We start from the raw sequence: 16,129 nt of genomic DNA, 5'->3' as shown, positions 1-16,129 counted from the left end.
CAAAAAAAAATAATGAATAAAGCCAATGTGACTACACAAATAAATAAGATTATAAGATACTATAACCTATAAAATAAAATTAGAATCCATGAATGCATTTGAGTGTTAAAGATACAGTAATAAAATATTGAGGGGAAGGCGTGTCCTTTTAATATAATTTCAAATAACATATAGAAGGAATAATGGATGTTAAAATCTATCAGTAGTACATAAATCTAATGAGTGAGATCATGAGGAAGAAAGGCTTATTTCTAGAATCTCATAAAAGCATCCCACAGATTGCTTATGAATTGCAAAGAGAAAAAGGGTATGTCTACAAAGAAGAAATTTGGATGCCCTCCCGTTTACCAAGTTAGGCTGGTTTGAAAGGATTAATGTACCTTAGAGAAGCTATGTTTTAATGCTAATTCCATTTTTTATGAAATCATTTCTTCTAATCTATTCAGTACAGTATGTTGAAGACTTTGATTAGATTATCTCCGTGGAGATGTGACTCAATCAAGAATGGGTATTTAACTTGAATAGGTGGAGATGTGTCTCCACCCATTCTAGGTGGGCCTGGATTTCTTCACTGGAATCCTCTGAAAGAGGAAGCATTTTTAGAAAAACCTGAAAAATCAAGGAGAGTAGAGGAGGATGGCAGAATGCTACAGAACAATGAAATAGATAATCCACCAGCCAGCGAATTGTGGAGATGAAGGAAGAAAACACCTCCTGGAGAGCTTCATGAAAGAAGAAGCCAGAAGAGAAAGCCAGCAGACTTCATCATGTGCCCTTCCAGCTGAGAGAGAAACCCTGAATGTCATCGGCCTTCTTGCATCAAGGTATCTTTCCCTGGATGCCTTAGATTTGGACATTTCTATAGACTTGCTTTAATTGGGACACTTTCATAGCCTTAGAACTGTAAACTTGTAACTTATTAAATTCCCTTTTAAAAAGAAATTCCATTTCTGGTATATTGCATTGCAGCCGGCTGCCAGCAAACTGGAATAGACTTCTGGTACCAGAGAAGTGTGGTGTTCCTGTGGTTTGCAAATACCAAACATGTTGGAATGGCTTTTTTTTTTAATACTCTAAACTGTATTTGGAATGGACAAAACCTTCCCAGAGATAAGGCCTGCACATAGAGGCTGCCTCCACCACAAAATCAACAACGCGTGATCTTTGCACTAGAAAGAGTAGTTCCTTAGCTATTCAATGATATCCAAACTCTGCCTACCATACGATATTAGGTTACTGGTTAACAGTTGAACATTACATTAAACTGTCTAAAAAAATTAGAAGTACTAGATAAGTTTTTTGGTATTAATACACTAGCTACATCTAACACTCAGTGCCTGAGGGAGAGAATTCTGTAAGATGTTTGTTAAAGAAAACACAACTGAGTGTATAATAAATAAAAACATTATCAATCTTGGAAGCACATAGTCATGTCTGGCTCAACGAAAACAAAACAACCAAACCTGAAATAAAAAACTACGTCTACTATTTCTGGAAAGATTTTGAAGTGGAGTAGAATTTTCTTTTATTTCAATTTCAGGATTTTGGAATACTGTGGATTGCTTTTTTTTTTTTTTAACTTTTTTATTGCATTATATAACATATAAACAAAGGAAAGAAATAAAAAACTCGATAGTTTTCACAACACTCCTCAACAAGAAGTTACAAGACAGATCCGAGAGTTTGTCATGGGCGACCACACAATCCTCTTAGATTTTTCCTTCTAGCTGCTCCAGAATATAGGAGGCTAGAAGGCTTAAATATTTTCTTTTTGTCACTGCAGTCAACTTTTTTCTTTCTTTTTTGTAAAAAACGACATATATACAAAAACAAGACATTTCAAAGCACAGCACAACAATTAGTTTTAGGACATATTTCAGAGTTTGATATGCATTAATTCCACAATTTTAGGTTTTTACTTCTAGCTGCTATAAGATACTGAGACTGAAAGCAGTGTCCATTAAGTGATTCAGCGATCATATTTGTTTGTTAAATCCTGTCTTCTCTGTATAACTCCACCATCACATTTGATCTTTCTATCCCTCTCTTTAGTGGTGTTTGATTATGGCTATTCTAACTTTTTCATGTTGGAACGGTTGGTCACTGATATGGGGTCAGGAGATGGAAGTATCTGATGCTCTGGAGAGACTGGACCCTCTAGATTTCTGGGTTATCTGGCCCAGGGATCAATATGGAGGTTGTACATTTCTGGAAAGTTACACTAGTGCATGGAACCCTTATGGAATCTTATATATTGCCCAAGATATTCTTAGGATTGGCTGGAATGGTCCTGGTTAGGGTTGGCAGGTTATGATAGATAGCAATGTCTAATTGAAGCTTGTGTAAGAGCAACCTCTGGAGTAACCTCTTGACTCTATATGAACTCTCTCTGCCACTGACACTTTGTTAGTTACACTTCGTTTCCCCTTTTGGTCAGGATGGATTTGTTGATCCCATGGTGCCAGGGCCAGATTCATCCCTGGGAGTCATCTCCCACATTGCCAGGGAGACGTTCACCCCTGGATGTCATGCCCCAACTAGGGGGGAGGGCAATGATTTCACTTGCAGAGTTGGGCTTAGAGAGACTGAGGCCACATTTGAGCAAAAAAAGAGGTTCTTTGGAAGTAACTCTTAGGCATGTCTATAGGTAGTCTAGGCTTCTCCATGGCCTACATAAGCTTCACAAGAATAAGCCTCAGGATCAAGAGCATGGCCTATTGATTTGGGTGTCCCTAAAGTTTGACACAGTATCAGGAGATTCCCTGATGGCAAGGCTTAATAGTTCCATATTTTTCCTCCCATCCCTCAAGGAACTTTGCCAATATTTTTGATTATCTGCTTAATATACTCTAGTATATATCCAGGCATTACTCTAATCTATTCAGGATTAAAGGACCTTTTTCTTATTCTGGGCTCCCAGTGTTTCAATTATTCAAATAGACTATACAGATAGCTTGAGCAAGATTATGTGCTACAGAAAATTTCAGTTCCAGACCAAAGAAATCCTCCTTCCTTTGGTCTCAAAGAGTATGTGTGATTCTTAAATATAGACAATATCTTCCTTACCCCTGTGTTCTGAATTACTTTAACCCCAACCTGATTATCTTAGTTCTTATCTTTAAGTATTAGGTCTCTCGAAATTCAGAAATTAATAATTACCACTCTGTACTTAATGTGTCTGCTATAAGAGTTTACAATCTAGGCCCCTGTTTCCTTATAAGCATTTTCTAAAGGAGACCACACTGTTGCTGTTCTTTTGTTTCTGGCATATTTTGCCCCACCAAATGTCCCACATGATCATTCACATCGTTGCATGCTTCATGACTTCTTTACTCTCTGTAGCAGCAAAACGTTCATTCAGATGTATTCACCATCATTTGCCAATCTGCTTCTCAGTCAGTGCATCCTTCAGCCACCTGCGTTCATCAGGCATCATTTATAGTGCACTCAGTTCACAATCCACGAATACTCTCAATTTTAGATAATTGCATTGTTCCCAAGAGAAAGAAAACCAATAAACGAACACACCTGTGCCAAGTAGGAAATCTAAACCTCCTCTTAACTTTTGTCCTTCCCCCTATATATGCCTCTGCTCTTGCTGTGGTAGTGCTGACCTTTTCCTTTTAAACATAGCCCATAGGATGCAATAGTAGTTTCCCCCATAAACCCTGTACTTAAATACTTTTTGAAGAAAATTATACCTTTAAAGTAATTCTTGCAAGAAGTAATTTGTAATTCTAGCGTTAATCATTGGAACACATAGGTCTATACAACCCAGTTCAATCTTGTTCATCTTCAATTTGATAATATTACTTATAGAACCACTAGAGAACTGCCTTCACTTCCATCTCACATTGGAGTTCAACATCATTAGCTAACCGTTCACCCATTTCTAGCTTCTATGCATCTCTAAGTCCCCTACATTCTGTATTATAAGCCTCTGATTTTACTTGTACCATGGTCATAAAAGTAGAATCATGCAGTATCTATCCTTTTGTGTCTGGCCTATTTCACTCGGCATTATATCCTCAAGGCTCTCCATCTTCATCCATTCTGTGCTTCAGGATGTCATTTCTTCTTACTGCTGCATAATATTCCATTGTATGTATATACCACATTTTGTTGATGCACTCATCTGTTGATGGGCATTTGGTTTGTTTACATTTTTTGGCAACTGTGAATAATGCTGCTGTGAACATCGGTGTGCAAAGGTCTATTTGTGTCATTGATTTCAGATCTTCTGGATATATACCAAGTACTTTTTTACTGGGTCATAGTGCAACTTGATATTTAGTTTCATAAGGGAGTGCCAAACAGTCTTCCATAGTGTCTGCACCAGAGTTCATTCCAACCAGCAATGCATGTGTCCCAGTTTCTCCACATCCTCTCCAACATTTATAGTTTCCTGTTAGTTTAATAGCAGCCATTCATATGGGTGTGGGGTGGTATCTCATTGTAGTCGTGATCTGTATTTCTTTTATAGCCGATGAAAATGAAATCTCTTCATGTGGTTTTGAGCCATCTGTATTTGCTCTTCAGAAAAGTGCCTATTCACATCTTTGGCCCATTTTATAATTGGGTTGTTTCTTCTTCTTTTGTTGAGTTGTATGACTTCTTTTTGTATACAGGATATCGAACTTTTGTCCGATATGTGATTTCCAAATATGTTCTCCATTGAGTTGGTTGCCTCTTCACCTGTTTGATAAAGTCTTTTATGGTGCAGAAGCATTTGATTCTGAGGCATTCTCATTCATCTATTTTTTTCTTTTGTTGGTTGTGCTTTGGTTGAGAAGTTTAGGAAGCTACCTTCTATTACTAGGTCTTGAAGATGTTTCCCTACATTTTGTTCTAGAAGCATTATGGTGCTAGTTCTTATATTTAGATGTTTGATCCACTTTGAGTTCATTTTTGTATAGGGTGTAAGGTAAGGGTCCTCTTTCATTCTTTTGGCTATTAATATCAAGTTCATCCATGCCAAATTATTGAAAAGACTATATTGTCCTAATTCAGAGGATTTGAGGACCTTGTCAAAAATTAGTTGACCATAGATTTGATGGTCTTCTTCTGCACTCTCGTTTTGATTCCATTGGTCAATGCTTCTATCTTTGTGCCAGTAACAAGTTATTTTGACCCCTGTGACTTTATAATAGGGTTTAAAGTCAGGGAGTGTTAATCCTCCCACTTTGTTCCTTTTTTAGGATGCTTTTAACTCTCAGGGTCTCTTTTCTTTCCAGATGAATTTGGTAACTATCTTTTCCAAGTCTTCAGAGTAGGTTGTTGGAAATTTGATTGGTACTGTGTTGAATCTGTAGAGCAATTTGGGTAGAATTGACATCTTAACTATATTTAGCCTTCCTATACATGAGCAGGGAAGGTCTTTCCACCTATTCAGATCTTCTTTGATTTCTTTTAACAATGTTATATCGTTTTCTGTGTAAAAGTCCTTTACATTCCTAGTCAAGTTCATTCCTAAGTACTTGATTCTTTTGGTTTTTATTTTGAATGACATCTCTTCCTTAACTGACGCCTCTGTTATTTCTTGTGTATAGAAATGTTTCTGACTTTTGCACTTTAATTTTATATCCTACCACATTGCTCAGTTTGTTCATTAGCTCAAGTAACTTTGCTGTAAATTTCTAAGGATCTTACAAGTATAATATCATGTCATCTGTAAATAATGGAAGTTTTACTTCTTCTTTTCCAATTTGGATGCATTTTATTTATTTTCTTGCCTGATTGCTCTAGCTAAAATGTCTAGCACATTGTGGAATGATAGTAGTGACAGTGGGCATCCTTGTTTCATTCCTGATCTTAGGGGGAAAGCTTTCAGTCTCTCTCCTTTGAGTGCAATGCTGGTTATCAGTTTTTCATATAGTCCCTTTATCATATTGAGGTAGTTATCTTTGATTCCTATCTTTTGGAGTGTTTTTTTAATCAGAAAAGGATGTTGAATTTTGTCCAATGCCTTTTCAGCATCAATTGAGATGATTATGTGATTTTTTTCCCTTTTGATTTGTTAATGTGCTGTATTACATTAATAGATTTTCTTGTGTTGAACCATCCTTGCATTCCTGGTACAAACTCCACTTGGTTGTGGTGTATAATTCTTTCAATGTGTTGTTGGATTCCATTTGTTAATATTTTGGTGAGAATTTTTGCATCTATGTTCATTAGGGAGATTTTAGGGCTTTTAGTTTTCCTTTCTTTTTGCATCTTTACCCAGTGTTGGTATTAGCTTAAAAAAATGTGATTGGTAGAGTTCCTTTTTTCTCAATTTTCTGGAAAAGTTTGAGCAGGATTGGTGCTAGTTCTTTTTGGAATGTTTGATAAAATTCCCCAATTTTCTTTTTCAGAAGATTTTTGATGACTGATTGAATCTTTTTTACTTGTGACTCATTTGTTGAGATCTTCTATTTCTTTCTGAGTCAGTGTAGTTTGTTTGTGTGTTTCCAGTAATTTGTCCATTTCATCTAACTTTGTTCATTTTGTTAGCACATAGATGTTCATAGTATTGTCTTATGATTTCTTTTATTTCTTCAGGGTCTGTTATTACACACCCTTTCTCATTTCTGATTTTGTTCATTTACATCCTCTCTCTTTTTTGTCTTTGTCTGTCTTGCTAGTGGCCCATCAATTTTATTGATTTTTCTCAAAGAACCAACTTTTGGTTTTATTGGTTCTTTCTATTGTTCTATTGTCCTCCCATTCATTGACCTCTGCTTTAATCTTTGTTATTTCTCTTCTTCCATTTGCTTTGTGGTTAGTTTGCGTTCTTTCTCAAGTTCCTCCAGGTGAGCAGTTAAGTCTTTGATTTTTTCTCTTTCTTGTTTTTTTTTTTTTTTTAATATAGGTATTTAAGGCAATAAATTTCCCTCTAGGCACAGTCTTTGCCATATCCTATAAGTTCTGATAAGTTGTATTCTCATTTTCATTCATCTCCAGAGAGCTACTGATTTCTCTAGGAATTTCTTCTTTGACCCTCTGGTTGTTTGATAGTTTATTATTTAATCTCCATATATTTGTGACTGTTCTCATTCTTTTGTGGCTATTGAGATCCAGCTTCATTCCATTGTGATCAGAGAAAGGGCTTTGAATAATTTCCATGTTTTTAAATTTATAAAGACCTGTTTTGTGCCCCCAGTGAATGATCTATCCTGAAGAATGTTCCATGAGCTCTAAAGAAGAATATATATCCTTGTTTTTTGGGATGCAATGACCTAGATATGTCTGTTAGGTCTAATTCATTTATCAAATTGATTAAGTTCTCTATTTCCTAGTTGATCTCAGTCTAGTTGTTTTTTCTATAGTAGAGAGTGGTTCATTGAAGACTTCTACTATTGTTGTTGAAACATCTATTGATCCCTTAAGTTTTGGCAATGTCTGTCTCATGTACTATAGAGATCCTTGATTTGGAGCATAAACACTCATGATTGTTATATCTTCTTGGTGAATTGACCCTCTAATTAGTATATAGTGTTTTTCTTTGTCTCTTATGATGTCTTTACACTTAAAGTTTATTTTGTCTGTATAGCTACTCCTGCTTTCTTTTGGTTACAACTTAGGTGGAAAATACTTGTCCATCCTTTCACTTTTAATATATTTGTATCCTTTTTTCTAAGATACATGTTTACATCTCTTGTAAACAGCATATATCTGGATTATATTTCTTAATCCAGTCTGCCTATCTATATATTTTTAATTGGTGAGTTTAGTCTTTTAACATTCAAAGTTATTACTGAAAAGGTGTTTCTTGAATCCAACATCTTATCTCTTTTTTTTTTTTTTTTTTTACTTTATTTGCAAGATCTTTATTCTTTCCACTCTTTCTCTTTTTAAGTTGCCCTTATTGGTACTCTTCAATTCTGTGCCCTCCTCCTGGCCTCCTTCTCCTTTTTTTTTTGTCCTTTCTTTGTTTTCTTAACTGGAAGAACTCCCTTTAGTATTTCTTGTAGGGCCAGTCTCTTGTTGACACATTTTTTCAGGACTTGTTTGTCTGTGAAAATTTTAATCTCTCCTTCAATTTTGAAGGACAATTTGACTGGGAACAGAATTCTTGGCTGGAAGTCTTTTTCTTTCTGGATCTTAAATGTATCATACCACTGCCTTCTCACCTCCATGGTGCTGGTTGAGTAGTCTGAACTCAGTCTTATGTGGTTTTCCTTTTATATAGTACATTGTTTTTCTCTTTCTGTTTTCAGAGTTTTCTGCCTCTCTTCAGCATTTGACAGACTGATAAATGTGTATTTTGGGGAAGGCCTATTTGTATTTATTCTGTTTACAGTTTGTTGGGCATCTTTGATTTGTATATTTATGTCCTTTATAAGTGTTGGGAAGTTTTCCCCTATCATATCCTCAACTACTCTTCCTAGCCCTTTATTCCTCTCTTCTTCTGGGACACCAGTGATCCTTAAATTTGTGTGCTTTGTTTTACTATTATTTCCCTGAGATCCAATTCAAATTTTTTCCATCCTTTTTTTCCATTCAGTGTTTTGTGTATTTGGAATCAGTTATCCTGTCCTCTATATTGCTCATTCTTTGTTCTGTCTCTTGAAATATGCTGTTGTGTGCCTCTAGTATGTTTTTTATTTGGTAAACCAAGTCTTTAATCTCTGTAATATCTGCTATTTTTCTATTTATTCTTTCAAATTCCTCTTTATGCTCTTCTATTGTCTTCTTGATCTCCTTTATGTCATTTGCCATCCCAATTATTTTATTAAGTAGAGTTATGTGAACATCTTTGATTAGTTCTTCCAATGTCTGCATCTCCTCTGGTATTTTAATTTGGTCATTAGGCAGGGCTATATCTGTCTACATTATGATATGCTTATTGATCTTCTGTGCTTTTATAGCATGTGAATATCTTGATTGAATTTTTTGTGTATTAGTTAGGGCTCTCTAGAGAAACAGAATCAACAGGAAATATTCGTAAACATAAAATTTATAAAAGTATCTCATATAATCATAGGAACATAGAGTCCAAAGTCTGAAAGGCAGGGTATGAAGCTGATGATTCTGATGGAGGGTCTGGACAAACTCCACAGGAGAAGCTCAATGGCCGAGGCAGGAAGAGAGCTTGTCTCTTCTGAATCCTCCTTAAAAGGCCTCCAGTGATTAGATAAAGCATCACTCATTGCAGAAGACACTGCCCTTAGCTGATTACGAATAGAATCAGCTGTGGATGCAGCTGACATGATCAGATTTAATTCTATTAAATGTCCTCATAGCATCAGACAGATCAGCACTTGCTCAACCAGAAAAACAGGTACCACCACTTGGCCAAGCTGACACATGAACATGACCATGATACGTTGGGAGTTGATTTCTTTCAGTGGTCTAAATTCTTGTGTTTGCAGAATGAATGTGTAGCAGGGTGGAGGGTGCTTGTGAAAGTAGGTTCCCCAGTGACCAGGGAGGATGTAGCTGTGTGGGTGTAAAGGTCTGGTGTGTAATACTGGTATGCACTGGTCTAGGGCATGGGCCTTTTGTGCATGTGTGTAGGGTTATGACAGCATTCATGGGCTGGGGACAGAGGTGACCTGGTTGTGCAGGTCAGGTCTTTCTCAGAGCTGGAAAGCGTAACTGGGAGCAGAACACATATGCGGGAGTAGGAGTGCTGTAAATTGATGCACAGAGCTGGGTTGGGGTTTGGGTGAGGCTGAGTGACATTATGGGCAAGGAGGTGAGAGAAGCCTGGGTATGGAGGAATGCACCTGCAGCCTTTATGTACTGGTGACAGCCTGCAGGGAACAGAGAGGGTGATTTAGTGCTTGGGAGCATTGCAGGAGAGGTGGGATGGGCTTCACTTGGGGTGGGGATGTGGTGCAGGTATGTGCACTGGGGGTTGGTGGGGTGGGGTGCTTAGAGAATGGGGAGTGGGGGTGAGTGTTGACGTTCAATAGCATGGGCTGTGAGATGAGTCACAGGTCACAGGGCTGCACAGATGATGATAGGGCATTCAAGGAACACTGCTTGGTTTACTTCCTAGTCCCTGTCTCCCTGTCTGTGCCTCTGTGCCAGGCTCCAGCTTTTTGCCTCTCAGTTCTTTTGCCTCTGCACCCAGGGCCACCCTATGTGGTGCAGAAGGATATTCCAGGTCAGCTGTACTCCACTAAAATCATTATGAATTCTCTCCTTGTGCTAGCTTTCAGTTATTGCTTTGAGATATTTACATTGAATGATTTTCAACTGTTAAATAACTTTGCATTTCGATCATTAAATATTCTTCGTTATGAAATATTATCCTTATATTTTGTTGTATTTTATTTGAAGTATTTTTTAAGGTTGTTTGCATGAATGTTATAAAAATTTGCAAAGTCTTCCTGAGGTTTTTTATTAAAGTTGGTCTTATAAGATGAACTGGATGGCTTTCCTCTCTAATTACATTATTAGTGTAATGATATTATTTCTTTCTTGCAGATTTTATGTATTTTACCAGTGAATTATTGGGGCTTGAAGTTTAATTTTTGGAAAATTTTGGAGGGCAAAATTAATTTCTTCAATAGAAATCAGTTTACTCTGATTTTCTGCATTTGGGGGTCAAAAGTTGCATTTGTAAAGAAATGTGTACTTTTTATGTAGGTTTTGTTTCCATGAAATTGTTCACAATGTTCTCTTATAAGAATTCTAATGTCTGTATAATCTGTGGTGATGAACACTTTCTCATTCCTTATATTGATAATTTTTGTTCCTCTTTTCCTGATTAGTCTAATTGGGGATTAATCATAGCTTTATGAATTTTCTGTTTTATTTGATTGTCTGCTTTATATTTAGTGTGGCACTTATGTTTATTGTTCACTTACTACCTCTAGTTTGAATTTATTTTATTCTTGCATGGACATTTAATTTTGCTTTTTAAAATTATGATGTTTCTATTTCTATTAGGATAATCATATTTTCACTTTTATTTATTAAAGGGTAGTATATTTAGTTTTAAATGTTACACTAACCTTGTATTTGTAGAATAAAACTCACTTGGCCATGGTACATTATCCTTTTAGACACATTTCTGAGATCTGTTTGCCTATATTTTGTTAAAGGGAACTTATTTATGGGTGCTAGTAATTTTATTTTCTAAGATGTGAGATTCTGATGTAAATGATATTTGAATGTGATAATTCACTTCATTTAATTTAGAGGGAATAATTTTTAAGTGGTGAAAGGGCTGAAGCTATATCTTTAAATGACCTATGGGAAATGGGATTTAGGACCCAAGAGTGAGGGTTTCCAGAGATAAGAAGGTAGAGCACTTATTTATATTAGTAGGAAATGGAGGTTATTCAGGTGCAGATACTGGTAGGTACATAGATGTGATGTAGAAGATAAATTTTTCTTCCTATTGTTTCTCTTTTCTCTCTGAAATAAAAATAATGTTAATCATTTGAGAAAGAGGAGGGATTAATATAATTTGTGGAGCTAAGGAAAAAAGTATAAAATAATTGTCCAGAGGAGGAGGTAAAAGAAACAACAGAGGAGTGTAATATGATTTCCTGGCAAAATTGAAGAACTCATTTGAAGTATTTGTCCCAAAAGTAACATAAGTCTGTTCAGAATATTTGTATATTTTCCTCACTCATATTCTGTTATAAGGGTGAAAGAACAAAGTGATGTTTGGCTTCAATCAGGGAAGGGATTTTGCCAGATGAATATGAAGAGACCAGAGGAGCACAAGGAAATGGAATAAATCACACTTAATCCCATTTATGATGGGATAGGAAACTATGAAAGGCAATGAAAATATAAGATCAGCAGATTAGGTATACCTTATTGTGTCAAAGTATTGTTGTAATAAGAATGAATAAGAGGAAGTGAGCTTGTAAAAAAATAAAGAAATGCATTGGAAATAATAATTTTGAGGTAAATGATTGATTGATTAACTCTGGAGGGAGGGTGGGAATTATCATTAGTGTGGGATGAAAAGTGAAATTCAATTGTGTTGATGAGACTATCACAGTAAACTGTGTGATGGCAAATGGTTTTCAGATATTGTGTTCTGTTCCTTTTTTGTATATTTTTATTGTAAAATATTTTTAAAAATATATGTGAACATATTCCTAATATATTAGTTGGTAAACAAGTTAATTTATCATATCATGAATGCTTTTCGATCCATAATAAAAATTTCCTCTAATATGTTCTAGTTTATTTAAAATATATTTATTAAGGTTAGTTTATGTTTTGAGAGTTTTGATTGGAATTTGGATAACATAATGTAAAAAGCAATGACCATACATATGAAGTACCAGTGCTTAAATATGAGTGCAGCCATGCATAAATGATTAGTGTAGAATAATTTTAAAACATAAATTAAAATAATATATCTAATGTTCATATGTTAATTAGTAAAATTCTCCATAATAAAACGTCATGTTATTAATGAAGATACTTTAATACTTTTTCATAAACTGTTGAAAATACTTATAACAATATATCCAGTGAAAATTATATATAAAATTTAATTATTAAACATGATTGAAAATAATTAAAAGGTAGTGAAACAAAAGGTTGATAATGTTTAACTTTGGATACCTTGGTTAATTTTATATATACAAGGTTGAAATGTATATATGTTTTTAATTGAACTTGCTTAGGAGCAGGAAAGTTCTTTTTATAAAGGAATTATTGAAAAATTCTATGATCTCTTTTAAGGAGTCTCCTCCCTCATTCTATGCCTTCCTAGAAAAGAAATAAATCTGTGCATAGATTATTTGCTCCCCTGTTAATCCACAGGATTTTGTATCACCCTGTCTTCCCTACCCTCTTTCAAAAATCACACATTCTTCCTGAATCACTGAAGTTTCTTCTGGAAATCCTCTGAGTTTCCACGAGATGGCTAAGCCATACGAGAAGGCAATTGTTTGTATAATTTTCAGATTCCTTCCCTTAAAAAGCCTGGGGTAAAGCTAAATCAGTTTGCTCAGGAATACAATGAAGCCTCATTCTATGTATTTACTCACCTTTGGTGCCCTGTTTCTCTGTCACATATTAAAAACAACATGAATTCTAATATCTGGTGCTGTGAGAGGTACTGTTACCTTATTTGACCAAGAGAAGGTGCCATTTCCTGGCCACACTGACAGGTAAGTCACGATTTGGATGAAGATTCAGCAAGAAAATAACTCTAAGGATATGTGGCTGTGCCTCTGGACTAACTATATTTCCTGGCCCTTAGGAATAAGCAATATATCTCAGGATTTGCCAGAGACTAATGAAACTGATCACCAGGTAAAATTATGTCATAAATCTTCCATAACTTGCCTAGCGTGACCAAGCTTTCCTTGACCCAGTATTTTCCCACTGCTGCTTCTGGATAATGAGTTAAGTGTATAGATTTAGGAATGTGTATCAAGGGCACTGTGGAAGTGGTATGCTATTTCTTGAAGTAAAAACACATGTACAGCCAATAAGACTTGATAAAAAAAATTTCCAAACCATATCAATACATTTTTGTATTCTGTTGTATATTGTATTTTGAGTAACAATACTTTTTTAATAGATATAGTTTGACTTTGAATTTCTAGAAACTATAATCAAAGAACAGTGCTGATTACTTGCAGAATGTGTGTTGGAAGTTTCAGCGGTAAAGTCTTTTATTGTCATACTGATGAGGAAGTGATATATATAGCCCATACATGTTGCATTAAAGGAGACAAAGATCAGAAAGGACTGAATTTGTGTGATCTTTCTCTGAAGATGTATAAAACAGAAAAGGGAGAGATACTGCAGCAGAAACTTGGCTCCATTAAATAGGTCCTTTCTGAAAGTAAGGGTTGTATGATTGCACAGCTAGGTATGGGAAAGTCATCAAAATACACATTATTGTGTGACAAGAAGCCACACCAAAGGATCTCATTTAAGAAAGACAATTTGATTGAAAATCTCCAAAACTTTCCAACTTAAAATTTGTGAGTGGATTTAAGATCTATGGGGGCTAGAGAATAACTCAGAAAAAGTTATGGAGGTCATGATTTGTGAAGACATGTTTAGGAATGCTTAAGACAACAACACTTAAAAATTTGCCGACTGTATTGATTAGACTTAGACAATCACTTAGGTAACTTTCCTGCTCTCACTTTCTCAATAAATATTCATTGATGCATACTCTTATCGGCTCTATCAGTGGAACTATTGTTCTTTGCTATAAGATAATTAGTGGAAAGTGTTCCCAGAAACAGCCTCTATATTGCAATAAGAATATTGTCTTCTTTCTGTTCTCCTTTTTCTCTGCTATATCTCCAGGCATTCCTATTTGAATATATCTCCACTGTTGTCAATTATTCTCAGTTCATATTTTTCAAAGGAATACCACTCCCTTATGTATTTCTTCTTTCAGCTTTCCAAGATACAAACTTAGAAATTTCTACGTTCTTTAAGCAGTAAGTAGCCATGATTTCTATATAAATATTATCTCTACTAAAGCTGTCTCCAAATGGAGACATAGACATTCATCATCATAATTTAACCTTTCCTCTAGCAAGTACAGCATCTTCCTCATTATACTTCTTTAGGAAACACCAATCTTTTTCCTCTTCTACAACAGGTAGGTTTGAATCTACTTATTTTATTAAATGATATTTTTACTCTGTCCTTAAACTTCATATGTAGGAAAGAACCTTGTCTGAGGGAATTGTAGAGTCATAGTATAATTGAAGCACTCATGTTTCAGACTTTGTCTTATATTCAGGTATACCTTGGTAATACAACAAAATGATGCGACTCTAATCATGTGTATGGATTGAGTCTGGGTCTTGTATCAGTCACAAATTTGAAAATTACTAGACAATAATGAAGGGAAAGGTGAAGAGATGAAGAGCAGTGAGTTTAAGGATGGAGCTACAGTCCTAGGAAGAGACTCAATATTTTATCAAAGAAGTGTTGGCATCCAGTGTAGAAATATTCATTCTTACCCACATGAAAGACACTAGTGAAGAAAGAAAGAGAGAGAGAGAGAGAGAAAGTATGGCTGCAGCATCAGGGAACTTAGTTTCTTTGGTCTGAGGTGTCGCTTCCAACTTTTGTTTCTTCTGATTTTCATGAATAGGTTAGAAGCAGAAAGGGAAGATGGAATAGGTGAGGAAAGCAAGCACCACCGAACGGGGTGATCATGTTTGTCTCATCACAGAGATGGTGCTCAAATACCCAGCTCTCATGCTGTGGATCACAAGGTGGTGGGTGAATAATTTTGTCAAAGTTTACGCTGATGGAATGGTCCATGGTACTCCATGGTGTTGTTTTCACATTCATTTGAAATAATGATGAATAGAATGATGAAGCTGATTTTTCCAGTTCTGTTATATAATAAATGAAACTATACGAGATTAGGATCTATAAGAAGGTGGAGGAACACACATTGGAAGACTTTGCACCCTTGCTAAGATTACCAGACTGCAATGTTTATTAACAATAGCTCAGTGTTTATGCCTTCTGTGCTGACGTTTATTGGAATCCCTGGTTTAGAATCTGTGCAGTGTTGGATTGGGATTCCATTCTGTGCTATGTACATCACAGCTCTGATTGGAAATTCTCTACTTTTGATCATCATCAAATCTGAGCGCAGCCTCCATGAACCCATGTACATCTTCCTGGCCATGCTTGGAGCCACAGACATTGCAATTAGCACCAGCATTGTGCCCAAGATGCTTGGAATTTTTTGGTTCCACTTGCCAGAGATTTATTTTGATACTTGCCTCTTTCAGATGTGGCTTATCCATACATTCCAGGGTATTGAGTCAGGAGTTCTGCTGGCCATGGCTCTGGACCGCTATGTGGCCATCTGTTATCCCCTGAGGTATGCCACCATACTCACTCGCCAAGCAGTCACTTATATTGGAGTTGGTGTGATACTGCGGCCTGCCATTCTGGTAATCCCTTGCCTATTGCTCATAAAGTGTCGCCTGAAACTTTACAGTACCAAATTAATATCACACACCTACTGTGAACACATGGCCTTAGTGAAGCTTGCCGCTGAAGATGTTTACGTCAGTGAGGTCTATGGGCTCCTGGGAGCTTTCACTGTTGGCGGGTTTGATTTCATAGTCGTCACGCTCTCCTACATCCAAATATTTATGACTGTCTTCCACCTGCCCCAGAAGGAAGCTCGTCTTAAGGCATTTAATACATGCATTCCCCACAT

At 35.9% G+C, this 16,129-nt stretch overlaps 1 protein-coding gene across 1 annotated transcript in view; it reads left to right on the top strand.

Annotated features, from left to right (window-relative positions):
* Nucleotides 1-15,386: 15,386 nt before the first annotated feature.
* LOC143645172 (olfactory receptor 52A4-like) overlaps nt 15,387-16,129 on the top strand; it is a 9,911-nt gene continuing 9,168 nt past the window's right edge. Inside the window, exon 1 of the mRNA XM_077114745.1 lies at nt 15,387-16,129. Within this exon, the coding sequence (XP_076970860.1) occupies nt 15,387-16,129 (743 nt within the window).

This window comes from Tamandua tetradactyla, chromosome 8, assembly GCF_023851605.1.
Source record: "Tamandua tetradactyla isolate mTamTet1 chromosome 8, mTamTet1.pri, whole genome shotgun sequence".
In the NCBI taxonomy this organism is placed as follows: domain Eukaryota; kingdom Metazoa; phylum Chordata; class Mammalia; order Pilosa; family Myrmecophagidae; genus Tamandua; species Tamandua tetradactyla.
The sequence above is the reverse complement of the archived record's forward strand: the minus strand, read 5'-3'. Positions and strand labels throughout refer to the sequence as shown.